The sequence below is a fragment of the Syngnathus acus genome, chromosome 11 (assembly GCF_901709675.1).
Source record: "Syngnathus acus chromosome 11, fSynAcu1.2, whole genome shotgun sequence".
Lineage (NCBI taxonomy): Eukaryota > Metazoa > Chordata > Actinopteri > Syngnathiformes > Syngnathidae > Syngnathus > Syngnathus acus.
Genome location: NC_051096.1, coordinates 7,325,415 through 7,345,250, shown reverse-complemented (window position 1 = coordinate 7,345,250; position 19,836 = coordinate 7,325,415). Strand labels below are relative to the sequence as shown.

General features: G+C 43.1%; 1 protein-coding gene across 2 annotated transcripts in view; it reads left to right on the top strand.

The window, feature by feature from the left end:
- trappc9 (trafficking protein particle complex 9) overlaps positions 1-19,708 on the top strand; it is a 54,837-nt gene extending 35,129 nt beyond the window's left edge. For both annotated transcript variants that reach the window (XM_037263570.1, XM_037263569.1), the window contains 3 exons: positions 482-572; positions 19,088-19,311; positions 19,465-19,708. In XM_037263570.1, coding sequence (XP_037119465.1) covers positions 482-572; positions 19,088-19,311; positions 19,465-19,644 — 495 coding nt within the window. In that variant the 3' untranslated portion in view covers positions 19,645-19,708. The remainder of the gene's footprint in view (positions 1-481; positions 573-19,087; positions 19,312-19,464) is intronic.
- Positions 19,709-19,836: the final 128 nt, after the last annotated feature.

Sequence of the window (19,836 nt, the reverse complement as noted above, 5' to 3'; positions counted from 1 at the left end):
AGGAACTCCATTCATTCTTTTCCCATTTAGCGTCACTGCGTCACTCGTATTTTACTGAAGCTTCTTTGGACTTGTTGCTTGCTGTGCGGCTAAGGTTAATCGAAGTGTGTTGTCGCACCCTATCTACTCCGCATCCAAATGTCAGCCGTGTCGATTATCGCTGTATATTATCTCGATAATTGCTCCGTGATAGCCATATTTGCTGCCGCGCAGTATTGATCAGTTTGTTACTACCTCTGGAGTCGGCTTACAAAAACATATTTCCCAGCAGTCCTTGACATTTCGAGGTAAACGCGAATCGCCGTAATAACCCGACGTTAGTTTGTGTCATTAAAAGCAGCGCTCTCGAACGAACCACCACAGACGTTTTGTAACGAGCTGCGAACATTCATCAGAGTCCGAACCAAGCGTGAATTTCAAAATCAAGTTCATCAAGTCCATCCCAATGGTTTCTCGGTAGTGTTCCTTAACCACAGCCCACCCTTCCCTGCGGCGTCACGGCGAGGCCAGCGTGGAGGGAGTCCTCAACCAGCTGGTCCTGGAGCACCTGCAGCTCGCTCCCTTGCAGTGGGGTGAGTCTCATACGCCATGTTTGTTTTTGGCCAAAAGAAAGTTGGCTTGCCATTGGTCCCCCGGTTATCCAGTCACCTCATTACCTGCCATTTAGTATGTGAAGCCCCACAACTGGTCTCAAGCCATGTTTTTATTTGCATGTCTAATGGCCCGCAGTCTATTTTGGAAAAGTAGTGACAGCAGCTCGGCTAGCGTGCGAACCTCCAGAGATGCGCTGAGCACTTTTTGCGTTCGCACCATCTGCGATCATCATCACTTTCCATTCACCCAGGGTGGCTTTTTTTTTTTTCTTCAGCGACACTTTGTATTGGGCAGTGCCAGCTTTGTGATTAATCAGCTGGGGCTTTTGTGTCTTTTTTTTTTCCCCGACAAAAAGAAAGCAATCTGCAAAATGAGGCAATGGAGCAGACCAACACTGTCGGAAAAAGTCGATTTTTTTTTTGAAGATAGGCAGAAGGTATTGTGAAGAAGTCACCTCGATCTTCCCTCTTTGGGGTAAAGTCTGGGGGAAAAAAAAATGTTTTGCTTCTTTTCCCATCATCCTATCTGCGTAAAGTTGCCCTCACTTTTCCAGTCTCGGCCTTTCCGAGCCTCGCTGATTATATGAGCCGAGTAATTTGCTTCAGCCCATTAGGATGCCTTTATCTGTGTTGCCAAAACTATCATAGGCTCAATTAGCGATGGGATTCAAGCTTTTCCTCTGCGCCTAAAATTGTAAGTCTAATTGGATGCTTTGACTTGCTTTTTTTCATAGCGTCGCACGGAGAGAGTAAAATGAATAAGCGTTTCTTGCCAAACATTCCATTTGTAGTTGCAGTTGTTTTCTAAAAATTGCATTTTTTTTTTCCCTCCCATGTCTGGTGTTTTTCCACCTTTTGACAATTATCAGGGAAGAAGATGCTTTTTAACTTCCGCGTTGAGAGAGCAAATGGAGGCCACAACATAAGCTTTTGAAAAAGTCAAAGTCATCGGAAGTTTTTAACAATTCCGGCACATCTCTTATTGCAAATCGGTTCCCACAGCGCGGAAGAGATTTGTTTTATTTATCTGCAAAAAGCCGCTGCCGGGCTGCAACAAAAGAAAGTTTAACTAAGACCGGTCACGTCTCCGGTTTGCGAGCTTGAATCGATAATCTGAATCTTTGCTTGGGTTCTTTCCTGATTTCAATAGATTCTTTGTGAGATTCATTTCATTTTAATTTTCCACCTCAGCAATCAAATTTGACTTGTCAGATCTTCTGTCATTTTGTTGACAACATTTCAGGGCGGTGGGTGGTTGGGGGGGGCTGGGGGGGTGAAGCCCACTAAATTGTATGCGTCAAGCATCGATTTCCTCGTGTGTCTGAAAAGGGTAGACAGTTTTACAAACTCCCTAAATGCCAGGAGCTTAGTCTCGGAGATGCTCGGCTAATGTTTTTCTGAAGGTTACTGCCTGACTGCTTTTATTAGTATCTCTGACAACATTTTATTGCACTCGCAGACATCATAAGGAGGCCACTCTGCCTTCCCGCAAGTGTTCAAAGGTTTGTCGTCGGGTTGGCAAGGGAACGAACGGGGAGCTGTCAGATTATGGATGTCACTTACATATAGCGCTCAACGCCTTGATTAGACCACTCGGTTGGTCCGAGATGCAAAAATCTTTTTCAAACGGTGAAATAGTTGCTGATTAAAGCGTATTGTTCCACTTGTGCATTCCGTTGACTCAATCGGGTTTTACTAGTTTTGCTGTACTTGTGTTTTCTCCCAGCCCATTATAGCAAAACGAAAACGCTATAAATCAGCTTGCTTTTTGGGCAATTTATCAACCATGACAAACTGCGCGATACAATATCACTGCAACTTTAGGGAGTAAAAAAAAAATGGGAAAAATGTATTTTCCTCGCAAATTTTTTAGGTTTAATAAGAAGTTCACATTTTTTTTCGAACATCAAAATGAATTTAAATAAATGCGTTGATGTAAGCTTGAAATGAATGATAGCTGTTGCAAAATTGCATTGCTGAGTGAAATTCAACACGGTCCAAGGCGTGAAATTGTCATACGTATTGAAATACAATTTTGGATTGCGAATGATTATTTTTTTTTATTTTTTTAAATCATGTGACTCATGCATATTCATTTCACAAAAAACGGTGTAACATTCTTAACGTGAGATGTCACAACAGGTGTTTTTAAAATGTCTTTTGCAACCTGCCGTTATGTAGATAAACGTATTGATGACAGAGTTGCGGCAAAGTGGTGCGCCTGGTCACGAGGCGTCACTATATCAACTTAATGGAGTGTCGCTAAACGCACAGTCCGCCCGGCCCATTGGATGGAGGTGACGCTCGCGCATCGCCTCACACACTTCAGAAAAGCACCGTCACATTATACAAAGTGCGCAAAATAAAATCAATTTGCAATTTTAAACCGTCGTGTCTCGCTCTCACTGTTTTGCTTAGAGCAGCAAAAACAGAAATCGCCGAAACTACCCCGCCCTTTCTCAATGGAATACAAATTCACCCATGAATGGAAAGACAAATGTTTAGCCTGGAAGAGAGATGATGGAAAGAGGAAGGGTGGGGGCCGGCGCTGTAAAAGCCCAAGAGATAATCTAATAAGACGCCACTTGCAAAGCAACTCACACGGTTGCAGTTTTAGTCACCCCCCCCCCCCTGCAAACAGCCCCTCCCTCCATCCTTCCTCCTGCACTCCTCACACAGATGGACATTATGCTTTTGAGCACACACAGGGGGATCTTACCTCTTGATGTAATATGACTCCAAGCCTTTGTCAGGTGCCCAATTGGCATAAGTGATGCAGGCTGACAAATGGCGCTGCTGCTGCTGCTGCTGCTGCTGCTGCTGCTGCTGCTGCTGCTGCTGCTGCTGCTGCTGCTGAGTAGCTCAGCCCCGCCCCGAGCACCAAAAAAAAAAAAACCTGGCTCACACCAGTGGTGAGTGACGCTGATGAAATCTGCCACCTGAGAAGGATGATTGCAAAGCTCGGCTGCAATGAAAGAAGCTGTCTGAGTGCACGTTACTGGTAATTTGCGCGCGGATACACAATCAGAGTTCCGACAAGCACGGCTATTGAGCCTTCCCAAAGCCTGCGTGCATCTGCAAACACGTCGTCAATTTCTTATCGTCGATCAGTTCTTCGGTCAAGTGCGCACCTCCGGCCGGGCCGGGCTATCTAATTCCGAGTTAGTATTCCAGCGGATTTAAATCGTCGCCTGCTTTGAATGCTAATAAGAAACAGAAGAAATTCTCCCGTGCGTATGTCGGGTCGTGCCGACCTAATTGGCGCGCGGAGATGTCGGGTTAACTGTGGACAAAATTCCAGATGTAAAGGCGGATTCTTTATTGCCGCGCCGCTCGCTTCCTCACTGTCCGACTGGCGGAAGAGAGAATCTTAAATTTGCAACGAGAGCTGCCCATTTAGCTGATTGATAGGACCAACGAAGAGCACTGCCTGAGCAGAGTTGGATTTATCTGCTTGTTTTTCACCTCTCTGTCGCCCGTCCGTGCTCTGTCAATCCACTCCCCCCCCCCCCCCCCCCACCTTAAACTTCTCCTGACAGCGATAGAAAGCCGACCCACACCTTTGTTGGGGCCCTTTTCCTCCACGGGCTTTAAATCTATAGGGGCATGTCTCAAATGGTCTGGAGGTTATTAGGGGAAGTGTTTTATAAATAACACCTTGATCTGGAACTTTGTTTGTCCACATTGAGGGCGCTACAAATGGTTTGGCGGTATTGCTTTTGCGCCTCTCTCTCACCTGTGTAAGGGAAAATAAACACAGCCGTGTTATTACTCCGCCGGCAGTATGCGTCATCAATCCTCATCAGGAGCAAACGCAAACAGATCATCGCTCGCATGTCTCGTTGAGGCTCCTCTACGAGTGGTAATGCTGCCAAATGATGGAAGGACTTAGTGTCGTTCCTCGGCTAAAAAGGCGAAATCAGAACATGGAAATCAGTCATGTCTTGAATACAAATGGACCAGCTAACACTGAAAACAATTACTGGCTAAGCGGGAACTACTTAAATGGAATAGACCCCGCCCCTACTCAAATAGTGATTTAATACTTAGATATTAAAAAATATTAAAATAATAAAAAATATTTATTTAATACTTAAATACTTTTTTTTTTAATGTTCTTATTTGGGTTATCTAATGAAGTCATCACTTTACATGGGGCTGTTTCAACAAGCCCCAGGGCGCTTGGCCTCCCGCGGAGCTCGCCAGTCTGTTTGACGGCGAGTGGCGACCCCCCCCCCCCCCCCCCCCCCAGAGACGAGTCCCTTATGCCACGCTCATCCGTCACCATTGATCTTCATTAATGATACTCCGCTGCCAACTGAGTCATTCTCCGTATGTCTTAGTTATTTGCCGAATAACTTTTTTATTGTGTGTAGGTACCCCATAAAATGGGCAGATAATTGGCCGTAATAAAATCGAGGAGGGAAAGTACAGAAAGTTTAATCTCACTTTTCTCTTGGTGTCCTCTGAGTGCAATCCAAAAGTCAATGTTGATTTGGTTGTAAAAGCCTTATTGTTTTTATTTTACTTTTTCCAGACCCCATTGGTAGTCGTGAGGTAGTAGGGACCGATCGCCATGATTGACTACTGATCAGTCCAGTCAGTCAAATGTTATAGACAAATAATAATATTAATAGTCGCTGTGGACAGTTGGGGGGGTGAAATATTTTCTTCTTCCTGGGCGGGCATAACTGAAAATAATTGAAAAGCTCTGCTCCAGCCAAACATTGATTGATTTCCCAGAAGGGTCTTGTCTTTCATACACATTCTGCGCATGATTTTCTCACCCCGAATATTTATTTTGCACTTAATTGCATTTTAACTAGACTAGCATTAAACAAGCAGCATCATTTCACTTGAATTTAATAAGTTTTCCGTCACCTATAAACTAGCATTCAATTCATGCAGGGATGTCATATTTATGTTTTTTATTTTAATTGGTTCAAAACTAAGCAAGTGAGGAGGAATTGGTTTGATGCTGACAATGCAGTGTTAATATTCATGTTCAAACCACAGACGGCTGGCTACCTGCAGCTGTCGCATGTATTGGACATAGGTCTAGCGGGACTTTTTTTTTTTTTTTTTTAAAGATAGGTTGAGCACAATCCTCCACGCCGGAATAGCAAGAGCGAGAAATTGTCTGGCTGCAAAAAAAATGCTTTAGCGGGTGACAGCATATCATGTGTGGTTTCGGTGCCACGGAACATCGTCGCCGCCTCCCGTGGTTTTCCTGCAAAGTGCAGGAGGATGTATTTTTGGTAACACTTGATGAGAATACATTGTCACTTTTTTTTTTTTCTTTCTCCCCCAGACCTTTATTTGCATTTGCTGGCTGCCTCTGGCTTTCGCACAGGCGCCCACGCACGGGTAGTAACAGTGTCCCTCCCGTATGACACATTTGAATCTGCCGTTATTGCCTCTAATGGTGGCGACGGTAATTAACGGGTTCACAGAGGCTACGCTGGCGAATGTTGCGCCGGATTTGAATCTATGCGGGTCACGTCTCCAACGTACCGTATTTTCCGGACTATAAGGCGCACCTAAAAACCTAAAATTTTCTCAAAAGCCTACAGTGCGCCTTATAGTCCAGTGCGCCTTGTATATGGATTTAAATTTAAACTGGCATGAAGCATTGTGTCATAAAATAAATCATAAGTGGCCCGCTGAAGACTATGAATCATTAATCAAAAAAACTATGGATCAGCATTTTGTGATTATAAAGTAATTTGTTGCGTCTGAAGTTGAAATGAAAAAGATAAAATGGAGAATGATTTGATTTGGATTAAAAATCTGACATGATGCATTAATGGTGCGCCTTATAGTCCGGTGCGCCTTATATAAGGACAAAGTTTTAAAATGGGCCATTCATTGAAGGTGCGCCTTATAGTCCGGTGCGCCTCATAGTCCGGAAAATACGGTACTGATGACACCTAACGCTATAACTACTTTCATTAGTGTTTTCATCTGAATGTCCAAAATGGGAAAATCGGATTGCTTTTGGCAAAATAATGGACAAAACCTATATTTGATTGAGTCTGAATTGATTCAAACTAAGTGAGAACAACCCCGTATGAATCATTTATGATTCTTTCATAATGCATGGAGAATTCTCAGCGCGGATAAACTCGGGCATGGCACGTGTGCCCTCGCGCATACAAGCGAAACGCTTCAAAAGTCTGAACGCCCCGACGGCGACCATTAATTCAAAAGGCGTCCTTAAATAGGCGGGGAAGGAAAATAATTGGAGTTGTGAGTGAATCGATGGACGGGGGGTCATATATGTTGTTTGCTCTCGACACACACGCGGGACTTTGGAAGCCACCGTGGAATGGACCGATCCGGCGTATTGACAGCCTTGCGCAAATGGGGACGAGGGAGGCCCTTTCATTATGAAAAGCGAGGCTTCTGCTATAAATCACACGCTTGGCTTCACTCCCGGGGATTATGTATGAGATTGAGCGTTTTAACGATTACAGGTTAAGACGTTGTGATTCCCGAGCAGCGTGTCATGACAAATCATCAGGGGGTCCATGGGTACAAAAATGATTTTATTAGCTATAAATCATGTCTATCGTTGCTTGTGACGTATACAGTGACAGGGAGAACAATAAAAATGTTTTTTCAGAAGAGTTAAGTGATAATTGTCGTGTTTTTAGTGAAAGCTTTCGGCATGGCTAATTTCTCCGTCCATGGCCTTTGGACATATTATAAGCACACGCAGCAATTTCTTAGCGGCTGATTCACTCTGGTATCAAACTGCACTGAGCCTTTGTTCTCCTCTTTTGTCCGCTCTTGTCATTGTGCGAAACACCTGGTATTTCAAAACAATCGCGCTTTGACGAGTAATTATAAGCGATCCCTTTTGCCCGCTGCTCTGTTGTCAATGCGGCTTTGTCTCCTAAAACAAACCCTGAAAACCACTACAGGTGCTTCAGTGCTGTAATGCCGTTTTCGCCAAGCCGGTTGATAAAAAAAAAAAAAATCTTTTATGTCACGTTGGTGGAATACGGTTATTGGAAAATTATTGGGCAGCCATTTTGCCTCTTCGCTATCGACTAAAAATGACATCATAGTGCCAAAGATAACGACCAATCACGGCTCGCCTGTTTTCTAGGTTTATTTAGTCTCCACTGTCTTTAATGAGCACGTACAATCGGCAATCCATACATTTGTCCGTGAGGATGGGCGAGCAGCTTGCCGGTTGCGAGCTCCATCCGTCCGTCCAGTTAACCGATCCCCTCGGCTCCCACGGGGGCCTGTGTTGTGCCGTATATGGTGGCAAAGGTTAAGCGCTGAGTCAGAAGCACTGATGTCAGGTAGCGCAACCAGACCCGCCCGGCTGTGGCTGCACGCGAGCGAGTGCCTGCGGCTCGCTTGGCAAATCAAATCTCACGGATACTACTACCACCAAAAATCCAGTTTAAACCATTTCATGCCAGCATGAACAAAATATGACCAAATACTTTCCCATCATTACCGTCAGCATTCGGTTATTTTAAAATCCATAACAAAAATGTATTAATTGCTTCAGAATTTGCATTACAATGCATCTCAGAATCGTTTTTTGTTTTCGATTGGTCTTAGATATATCCGTTTGAGTTTGACCAGAAATAAAGAAGATACGATGCCGCAAAAGCAATGAAGAGATATTGATTTTCCACACAGATGGATGTGCTGAGCCCTCATTGTTTATTTTTTTTATTTTTTTTATTGTGTGCGTTCAAGCTGTCATACCTTCACACACGTTCTTTTTGCACTGTATTATGGCAAATATCATATACCCTGAAGAGTTATTTTAACAACGGACTACACGAGACCTCGCATAGGTATGTGCGTCATTGTTTTGCCTTTTCAAAAAAAAAGCAATTCCCCTGAAAGTATAGACATGAAATTGTAATTCCGCCGAGGACAAATGGTATGCGGCGTAGCTCTGAATTATAAATGAAAGCAGAAGGACCTCAGCGCTGTTGCCGCTCGTGATTCAAACACTTTGTCGTGCGCACGACATAACACGCACGCAATCTGTTCGTGTGACTTATTCTTACATTTAAAGAAAAAACCAAAAAGCTGCTCCAGCCATTCTAGTTTTGACAATGTTTAATTAAAGGGAAACACAATCCAAAATATAAAATTCATAAATCAAACATGTCATCATTTTCCAGAATGTCCCTCGAGGTCCTTTGCTTAATTTATCGGCGTTATTGCCGCGCGTGTTTTCTCACGGGGCTTTTAACCAGACAATAAATTTAAGTTAACATGATATCACAACTGTGAAAAAAGCGACATGAGACTAAGGCACCTTCTGGTCTGGGAGTCGGCTAACACGGCTGTTTCAGAACGCCTCGTTGTCTGCTGCAAGTGCACGAACCTCATTATCTGAATGCGAGAATGGTTCCTATGCACACAGCAATGTCTGGCCCGCATCATTCAAGCTACATGCTACACATAACATTCATCTTTGTCAAGGTACGCCATAGTCCCGACGCTCGACATTCCTTGACCGCCATGTCGCAGCAGTTGTAATGTCGTGACGAAAAAGCCTCCGACTCACGCAGCCCACACACCCACACACACACACACACACACACTTTGGAGGCAAAATTACATACTACAGCGGCAAACGTGGGCAGCTTTTTCATCTGAGCGATGGAGGGATGAGAGATTCAGTAAAATGTGAGCCTGAAAAAAAAAAAATAATCATCATAACATCACATGTCATAGATCCAGAGGACTGGAGGCTCTTCTAACATTGTCAGGCAAAGGCATTTTTTTTAGTTTGTCGGCTCCCGTTCTCGCCTTTGGCAGTCAGCTGTGACTGGTTTACCGATATGATGAAAAACACAAAACTGTTTTTTGTTTGGGCTTTCTGGAACCTATTATTATTATATGTCGTTAATATTTTTGTTAGTATACTCCAAACAATCAGCACACGTTTACAATTTATTAATTGAAGGTTTTTGTCAAGCATTTGTACCGTATTGAGTCATTTGCCTCCCCTTTCTTTCTTTCTTTCTTTCTTTCTTTCTTTCTTTCTTTCTTTCTTTCTTTCTTTCTTTCTTTCTTTCTTTCTTTCTTTCTTTCTTTCTTTCTTTCTTTCTTTCTTTCTTTATATAGACGTCCAATGAAAGACATTTTAATGTCACTCTGACCTGCGTGGCTGTTTACTCAATGCCCTCGACCCATCTGCCACTCTGAGTTAGTTTCACTCCATGATCCCCGTCCTTATGGCACTTGAAAGAGAAATGCCTGCAAAAACATGACACAGCATCATAGAAAAAGGCTTCTTTTCTAAATCATTTTGGGTTTTTTTAAACGACACAATGTTGAACCACATTATTTCAGGCTGCAACAAGCATAAATGCGAGCTAGTTGAACCACGAAGTGGAAAACAATACAGTTCTCAAATAAAATATTCATCATTTAAAAACAGTTCATATGAGTAAGCAAAGTATTCAACCCGTGATATTGATTTAATACTACTTTATTTAAAACAGCCAAGGTCTCTGAGGCAACTGAAAAACATCAAGTGCAAAAAAATGAATAATCAAATCACAGAAGAATTTGAAAATGCAACAGAAAAAAGAAATCACCTTCAATTCGTTATTCAGCGGGCGGGGTCATTATTCTGTTAGCCGACTGCTTAATGCAACTGTAAAACTTTAATGGCTGTTTCATATTTAGCCGCCATATTTAGCCTGCATCATAAACCTCATGTTGAGATTTTTTAAACATCAATTGTAACATACTTGCTTGACAGCAATTCCGACTTTCCAATTATCTGCGGCTTTTATCGTTACTAGCTGAAGTTTTCCGTAGCAGATTTTTTCTTTTTAATTATATCGGCCGCTCGGAAACTCACTGCCCGGGCTTGGCCTCCCATTCATAAATATGTAGTGCTCATTAATACAAGCCAGCGTGTGGCAGAGAAATACCGTCAATTTTAAATCCAGCTGAATTTGCTTACAAGACACCTCGACTGGTTTTATGGGTACCCGGTCACAATTGTTAATGCAAGAAAAAACAAACCCAAAAATGTTTGTGTGTAACCTTACTGTTCATTTTGAACATCACGTGGAATTATTCAGCTAGTTTTAGAGTGCTTGGAAAAACAAATGAATAATGCAACAGCACTCAGTGGCTGCGGTGGGCCTTAATGAGATTTTTGGGTCGTACGTGCGCACCCAGTCATCTTGCATTAGAGGAAAATTGTAAAGGTGACGGAGGGGTTAAGCTTGGCTTTAGGTCAAAAGGTCTGCTGAGGGTGGCTGAATGGCATTATGAATGGCGGAATCATCATTTTTTTTCAATTATGGACTGTTTTCCGTCCAACAGCTGGAAATTCGAAATGATAATTGGGAAATATTGTCCACGGACCTTCCGTGACAGATTGCTGGAAACACACATTGCATTTGAAATGGTGCCCAATTAGTTTCAAAATTTGACAGTAAAAGTGTCAGACACAGAAATGCAAAAAGAAAAAAAGAACTCAGCATATTTGCAAGCACAGTTTATTTCAAATACAACTCCCAAACGGTTCAGCGCCATTGTGATACCTAAATTGGTTTTACATGACCGAGAATGTAAACAAAAGATCTTTTGTCATTCAGGCACGCGGCTGAGTGACTCAAAGTGCAGACTCAGCACTCCAAGGTGGTAGACTCCAGTCAGAAAACGGGATTCGATTAGGAGCAAATCTTTATCAGCCAGCGTTTGAGGCTGATGAACCCCATTTGGTTTTCAAATGGACGTGATGTGAGTGCGCCAGAATGCGCTACCTGATTTATTCCAGCCTGACTGTTTTTGTGATGTTCCCATTGTTATGAAATTGCAAATGCAATCGTGGTGGAGTCCGTGACTAAATGATGACTTTGGAACTAGTCCAAAGGTGCAACCTAATGTAAAGCCTTACTGACAGCAAACATGGCAGAGTGCTAATTGAGCTTTCAAACTCTCAATTAAAGACTCAACTAAAGCACCAGGTTGACATTTTACCTTTAGAGATGAGCTGTTATTTCGCTTCATTTACATTTGCAAAGACCTGCGCACGCTCTTCAGTCCGTCCGTCCGTCCGTCCGTCCGTCTGTCCGTCCGTCCGTCCGTCTGTCCACTTGCATCCACTACGTCAACAGATGTGTTGGAGAGTAATGACACTTTGCCTCATAGACCGTCCGTCCATCATTCTTTATCATTCTCAACAGGATTGATGCATTTTAAAACGCAATACACCTTTTAAGACGCAGATCTGAGCGTGCTCACTCAAGTCGTGAATCGTTCGAGCGTAACATTCAAGGTCCTCGGAGTAATGAGGGTTTACTGTATTAGACATTACAGGAGCATTAAAAAAAAATCATTACCAGTACATTTTTATAGACCCGGCTCATGGGAAGTATCTATTTAAAACCACGCTTGGATATAATTAGGGTCTAATGGCACATACTACATGTCGTGCGTTTCACTTTAATGCAGTTGGGGGACATATCTCAAATTGATGAGGGAAATTATTGAGGAGGTTATTTAAGTTTGGCGATAAGCAGTATAGAAAATGGTTAGAAGCCTATTAACGAGTGCAGTAAAATAAAAAACAAGATCTTGCGATAGGACATTTTGGGGAAAAAAAGATCTTTGTTCACTAAAGCGTTTGGACTGATAATTGGCGTCCAATCCGCACAGTCTGTCTAATTGGCCCGCCACTTGTGTGATGACTAAATCGGTTATAACATTTGTTTGCTAGTTGTGGTTTTATGATGACACTTAGGAAAAGCCGGTCACTGCTGCTCTCTCCATGTCATCGTGCCCTCGGATAGTTTTCCCAGCCGTTAAGTGCGTATCATCGGATTTTTAATCGTATCATAATGCTGATTTCCTCTTGTATTATGATGATGATCATCATCATCGTGCTGTTTGCTGTCTTTCTGCCTGATGGCAACTTGGAAAGATTCCAATATTAGCGGCCGAATCAGATATTTTGCACAAACCCTCAGCTCAGGAGTTAACATACCAACAATTTTTTTTGACAGCTATTGTAGCGCAAGATAGCTAGGTTAGCCAACTAACAACTTGCTGCAGATATTCAAATTGTAAACAGAGGCGAGCTGTTCCTCCAAGCCACACTTTATTTAGAAGGGAAGAAACGTGCGAACGGCCGCATCTTGCCACCTTTTTTTTATTTCTATTCCCCCCCCCCACTTCATGAATGTGTTCATTTATTCAGTGCACAAGTCCTAATCTAATTTCTGTCTCGCTCGTTCATCATGCAGGGGGGCATTGCCTCCTTCAGCGTCTGTCGCCGCGGCTCCAGTTATTAGTCATCAGAAAGGATGAGGAAAGAAACTCCTACATCTGCAACGGAGTCAATCAGTTCCCGTGACGTCCAAATAGTTGTCAGATCCCCGCCTTCAACGGGCTTTTTGCTGAATGACTCAGCGACAGTAAATTTTGCTGTGGCATTTTTCATTTTGAAGAGTTCGAATGCAAAAGCCAAAAAGTGGTATTTAGACAAAAAGAGAACCACTCCTACTCGCACAGTAGGCATGATCAAGCGAAAGCAAACTACTGTGTAAAATTCATCCCCCAAAAGATGGCAGGACAAATTTTTTTATCCTCAAACATGAGCAGTTGTGTCAATTGAAGGCTTCAGGGTTATTTTCCCCCAAATAACACAGTGCTCATTGCCAATGCACAAATCCCAGCCGTGCTGCACACTGAAATGGGGCCCAACAGTCCACAACCCACAGTTATATTTTTTTCATAAATAGACTATAAATAATAGAGTGTTTATTTTTGGACGGCAAGTAAATTTCGTTCCAAACTTTTGACCATTCAAGCTTAACCTTCTGCTCAAGATGTTGTTCTCTATTCCAAAGGGAAATGTCTGGGGCAGAATTTGCAAGTATATGTTGAGCGTTTAGTTGAGCAACAGCGTCCGCGTGTACATGCGAAGATCCTTACAGCTTTCCTCAACACGAAACAAAGCTATCAGAGCAGTCGCATTTAAATTGCAGCCTGGCAGCTAATCAATGTGTTGGATCCTCATAGCTGAGTCAGCCAATAAGGTCTTATTGGTTGGTCACCACAAGTGATTTCTCGAAGGAAAAGTCAGTTGTTGTTTTTTCCACAATCTATGGTGGTTATTAAAAGTCTACACACCCCTGTTCAAATGCCAGCGTTCTGTGTATATAAAAAAAGAAAGAATTTTGTCACCATTATTGTGACGATGGCTAAAAAAAAAAAAGAAGTACGTTGCACAAGTGCGCACACCCTCCAACAGCTGGGGCAGTGTTGAGAACGAGCCAATTACATTCAAACTCATGTTTTAATGGGCATCAGAGCACAACTGCCTAAAGTGCTTTTGATTTAGAAGTGGTCTTTGGACATTGGAAGAAGAAAAAAAAAATCTATACTTTGCAAGTCGTGTGTGTAACTAACGAGCCAATTGGCAATGTGGTTTTTTTCCGTTGCTTGTATGGGCTTTCTTTCTTATACTAAAAGCTGACATCGGTCTTTTCTTGCAAAGATCCCACTCCTGTAACGATATTCATCAGAGTGCAGAGCATTAGGATGCTCCATGCCCTCCCGCTCCGGCAGCTTATAGTGGCTTTGCTTTTCTTTACTCGTGAAGCTGTGAGTATTTGTTTTTACAGCCACAGAAAAGGCTCTTAAAATGAAGCCCACTTGCCCTTTCGTCTCTCTCCCCCGTCGGGGCGCGCGTAAGCGAAACACCACTGATGAGGAAGCCAGACTTGTAGCGACTTTTTTTTTTTTTCTCGCTTTGCCGATTGAGAATCGTTTCCATTGTTGTCAGGGAAAAAAACGACACAAACTGAATTATTCCCGTTATTTTTCCTCGGCGGTTTCATTTCATGCCTTGTGAGCGTCTATGTGACAACTTGCGTCTGGAACAATTTTCAGATGGTCTGGTCTTCTAGCAAGACGTTGGCTTCTATTCTGACAGAAGCGCATCAATAAACCAGCGTGTGTTTGTAACTCGGTGCCCTCGTTGGCAGAGATGTCTCGGCCGCTTTGGACGCGGTGTTCACTCAGGTCGTATCGAAGCTGAATAATTAAAAACGGCCAAGCCAAGCTGCTAAACTGCCAACGGGATCAAACAGTAAACACAAGTCTATGTTTGTTGCACCACTTTATTATCCAGGTTAGACGTCAATTATTTGAGCCGCTATTGGAAGCGCCGTTTCGTGACACTATTGGATCGCTACGATAAAGAGCCCAGAAAATATTGCACTTATTTCAGGGCTATTGCATTTGATTGCCATTAGCAAACGGCCATTACAAGCTCTCGTGGGTGCGGATGGAAAAGTAAAAGGCCAGATGTAGAGGTACTAATGTACCTGGATTTAGCATCTACTTTTTTTTTTTCTTTTCACCCCTGAGCAAATTTCAGCAGGCGTCACCCTTTTATAACTATCGCTTTGCATAAATAACTGGAGGCTAGCATATTATGAATGTTTTAAATAATAAATGCTTGCGTCTCCCTTCAAGGGCTTTCAGAGAGAAATTTTCCACATGTGAACTTACTGTATGTAAGTGCGTTCATTTTAAATTTAGAATAGTTTAGAATAGTAAACTGAAAATTGCACATCAGTCTCGCCGTTGCCTCCGGGCAAATAACACAGGAAAGCTAAAGAGGGGGATTTCAAATACCTGATAAGTTGAGAAGTGCCAAAAAAAAAAAAAGAAAGTCGTAGGAGGAGGCTGATGCAAAGAGCGCCGACTGTTACCTGCTTTTGTACGCTTTGATTGATTGCGCGCGGCTTCAGACGCCGCGCCGTTCGGCTCTAATTTGATTCCGAGTCACGGAAAGCGGGTTTGCATCTTTGGGCCATTTGCAAGAGGCTTTGCATTATTCAGCCATTAATCACTTGGAGGACTGATGTGACTCTACAGATATAGACGATTTGATTTCGATTGGAATCTTACAGTACCAAAGGATGACCCCCGTTTTTTTTTAGCGATTATTCGAGTTTTCACCAATAGAGCTATGTTGCCTGTGATTAGTGTTGTGGCAAAATAAAGCTCAAAATGCAGGCAGATAGTAGAGTTGCTTTTTAATGATCTCATCAATCCACAATGAATCATGTGAGGCCCAGCAGGTGACTGAAGTCATTTTTTTTCAAAGACATCGATTGCCATTTGTTCTGAGAGGAAATAATAATGTTGTAGGTAGCTGTCTTTAGTGATTTGGCCCCGGGGTTAGACTCGTGACAGCTCATTACCTTTGCAGTTTTGCTTGACTGAGAATTTGCCACTAAAGTTAGTTTTTGACAGTCTACTCAACTGTCCCAGTAAGAGAGATAAATGAAACCAAAAAAATGCTTGCTAAGAATTCATATCCATTAATAATTCATTTTCCCTTCATATGCGTCCGTTTTATTGTTCATGTATTTATTTATTTTTTGGCACCTGTGGGATTAATTTAGCTTTAACATAATAGCCTTTTCTTTAGCGCATACACAACAAGAGCATCTTGGCACGGCAGATTGTGAGTGGGTGAGTCGTCTGGGCTTTTGTGGTGCTCCTTTTTTTTGTTAACATGAGAAAATGACTTTGCCTTCAAGCACAACGCCTTTAGCTAATGCCTGGGAAATCCTCTTCATGTCACCCCCTTCCTATGCGTCATCAGGAGCAATTTTTACATGCTTTCAGCCTCCCACTTGATGGCTTGCTCTACTGAACGCACCCGGGAATACGGGCATAGCGCAGAGCCTGAATTAAGGCGAGCGAGCGAAGCAGAGTTAATGCATGAAGCTTTGAAATGTGATTTTCTTTAATAAGTGTAGTTAAAAGAAATGATTCCCTTTTATCATATGCAAACATATAGCAGGCATACTGTATTCATTAACTCAAGCCAAAAATGTGCCAGTTCAAACCCGGTGTTCCACAAGGCTCCGTTTCGGGGTCCTTGCTGTTCTATTGTATTTGCAACCGCTGAGTCCCATTTTAGAGAAATGAACAATCTTCCTTTTGCCCAAAGTCAAATCTGCAGATAACCCCACAACCCTGATGCTGGATGGATTGATGGAGTTCAAATGCGTGAGGCACAGATGGCTGCCATTAAACGTCATCATACTTAATCGAATGTACAGTAGGATTAGTGTGATTGCTCGTCTGTCGTTATCGCCCTCGATGACACTCTGACTGTTATCAGTGTAACGATAGCTAATCATGTAAGTAGCTCAATTTGGGCTATTAAACAAACATCTCGCACGTCCGTAAAAAGCCATCAATACATTCCGGCTCCCTGCCGAAGCTTATCTATACATATTAAAGTTTTATTGTTGAAGGTAAAATCGATTCATTTGCATAATTACAGTTGCAATGTATCAAGCGCGCAGGCAGGCGAGCAGAGCCGGCGAGTAATGAGGCGGGGAAAAGGGAGGCTAGGCAGATGACAGACGCCGTGTTTAGACCTCGGCATACAGAGCAACTCTCAGGGGAGACTGGCTAATGACTTTTATTTTATTTTTTGTTTCCCAGAGATGACTCAAAACAATCACGGCCTCCTCGTCTCTCTTCCTTCATTTGGAATCGTACCGTATGGAATACAAAGTATTGTTGCTGTTGTCGTTCCATTGCAAATATATACATCGATGTCATATGAAGTCAGATGGGCTTGTCGTTGACATAAATCAGGAATCGTACGAGTGCGTCGTCACCGTTAGTCACAATTTCTAGTTTTCGCAACAGGCTCGGCATTAATTAATTGGAATAAATTAATTGGACTTTAGCCACATGTAGCTTGCTAATTTTTCCCATTTATTCAAATTGAGAGCCATCATTAGCAGTTCAATGGAATAACAGCCTTAAGGGAATTCAACCATTTTTCTCATTACCCAAAATGGTTAAGTACTTAAAAAATGTGATGAAACGATTAAACCGCAGGAAGCTTTTATATGTCGTATTCAAAACTACTGTTTCTCACGAGAGGTAAATGCACAAATAAATGTCTTTGTCCGTTTGTCACATGTAATTCAAGCCATCGAATGGCGCCCCATTATGTGTTGACAGCGTCGGTCGGCTTGAAGGGAAATGCTTTTCTGCGCTGTGCTTCTTATGCAGCCATAGAAATAAACAAGCCCAAACATTTACGGCCAGACTCTTTGGGATATTGTCATTCAAATCGGGTCGGGATAGATTTTCATTTTGCAGTCAATGTGGAAGGGTCAGATGACTGTTTTTTGTTGTTGTTTTTTTTACAATGTTATTGTGATGCCAATCTCTTCATCTTTGAGCTACTGATAGAAATATTTGCAGAATTAGTTTCAAATGAAGAATGGAAAATGAGAAGTTGAGGCGTGTGAGAATATTCTGGAGTCCCCTTGGACCGCGCCGCACTTTTCCACAGTCATGAGCTGACACCACACCTGTCGTGACGCACACCCTAAATCCAGTTAGCGGCGGCAAAAGTCTTACTTTCCATCCTCCGCTCTCACATCTGGCATCTGCTCCGGCGATGGGCGGAGTGCTTTTATAATCTGCGAGTATCAGTTTGATGTATGCGTCTTTTTTTTTTTTGACGGGAGTAAGCTTTTACGGCCTGACATAACCATCACCTTGTTGCTGTGGCGACTCCTGCAACTGTAGCCTTGTGTCAGCACCACAAGTTGATTAACAAACAATGCATTTATGAGCGTGTCCAAACACAATCAAGCAGTTAATTAGAAGGAGGCCACATGAAGTGCTGCCTCTGCAAGTGAAAATTCAGGACCCCCCCCTTCTCCTCCTCCATAATAAGCCAATTTCAGTCAGGTTGAAAACCTTTTCTCTCTATTGTGGTGGAAGCTGCGCATTATTGATGCCCCCACGCGCAGCAGCTTCACCCCAATATCTGTCCATCTCCAGGCCCCCATGCCCAATCCACTTTCCAAACAGCGCTGGGCTCTTTCATCAGCTTGTCACAAGGCGTCAGCTGCTGTGACTCACAGTGTTTATCGCAGCCGCGGGCGTGACACCACAACGCGTGTGACATTTGCTCCGCGTGTGTGCTTGCGTGTGTGTTTTTGGAGTCGGCTTGTTCAAATCAAATCGCCCTGTTGGCTTCTGCATCTGGGCCAAGAAGGGCCACATCATGGGAGGTTAGCGAGGTTAGCTTGGACTCGCTCGTCACTTGTCTAAGACAAAAGCCATGTGCGCATGGAAGCGTTTAATTATGACTCACAATTGTGGTCTCCGCTTGGCAGGGGGAGGAATAAAAAAGTAAGTCGAGTGCGAGATGATCTGAAATAGCTTTTAACGCACATTGATAGCCTTCAAATGTTTCTTCCGTTGTTGACGAGTTGTTCTTTTTCAAGGTTTCAAATGTGCTTTGGTTTTGCGTAATGGGCTTTAATGAACTTTCATTTGCACGCCGATTCATCAAAGTAATCAACAAATCTCGGAGCCTCTCGAGAAGGCTAAAACGTTGCATGGCACGGAGAGTTCACAGCGCAATGTTGGAGGGGGAGGCTAAATCCATATTTCCATTTTGGGGATCTCTGCAGACGTGTTGGTGAACGGGAAGCCGTGCGACTGCGACGTCATCGCCGACTGCCAAGTGGGCGACGCCGTCTCCTTGGAGATCAAGCTGACCAATCGGAGCAAGAACTCGGTGGGCCCGCTGGCGCTGACCGTGGTGCCCTATCAGGACTACCAGAACGGGGTGCAGAACTACGACCTGGGCGACGCCGTCACCTTCATCGGCTCCAACACCTTCTGCATCGACACGGTTACTATACACACTCTTTTGCCTGAGGAATGTTCATTGCTTCATGCTAACACAGCATGTTATGGAAATGGAAGCCAAACAAACTCCCAGCGTAGACGTTTGAAAGAATGAGTCGAAGGGAATCCGCTAATAATTCTTCCTGCTTGTCTCCAGGTCAAACCCAAAGAAAATTCCATCTGCATGGGTGCTCTGCTTTTCCTCTACACTGGAGATTTCTACCTTAACATCAAATTTCAGGACGACAGCGCCAGGCGAGAGCTGCCTTTGGCCTGGTTCACTCTTCCCAGCGTCCACATCAGGACAATGGACACCCTTTTAAAAGACGCTGCTTGACCAGCCCGCCAATCTGATCCATTTAGTGTTCATATCTGTAAATAAAGTAGAACATCACATGTAAATGTCCTTTTTTTAAACATGAAACCAACCATGTTAGGGGTTATCTTGCCAACTAGCCTGGCTGGCTACCACGTGCCAGTCTGTAGCTAAGATGTACACCTTGGTAAGTTCTTTTTTTTTCCGTCCCAA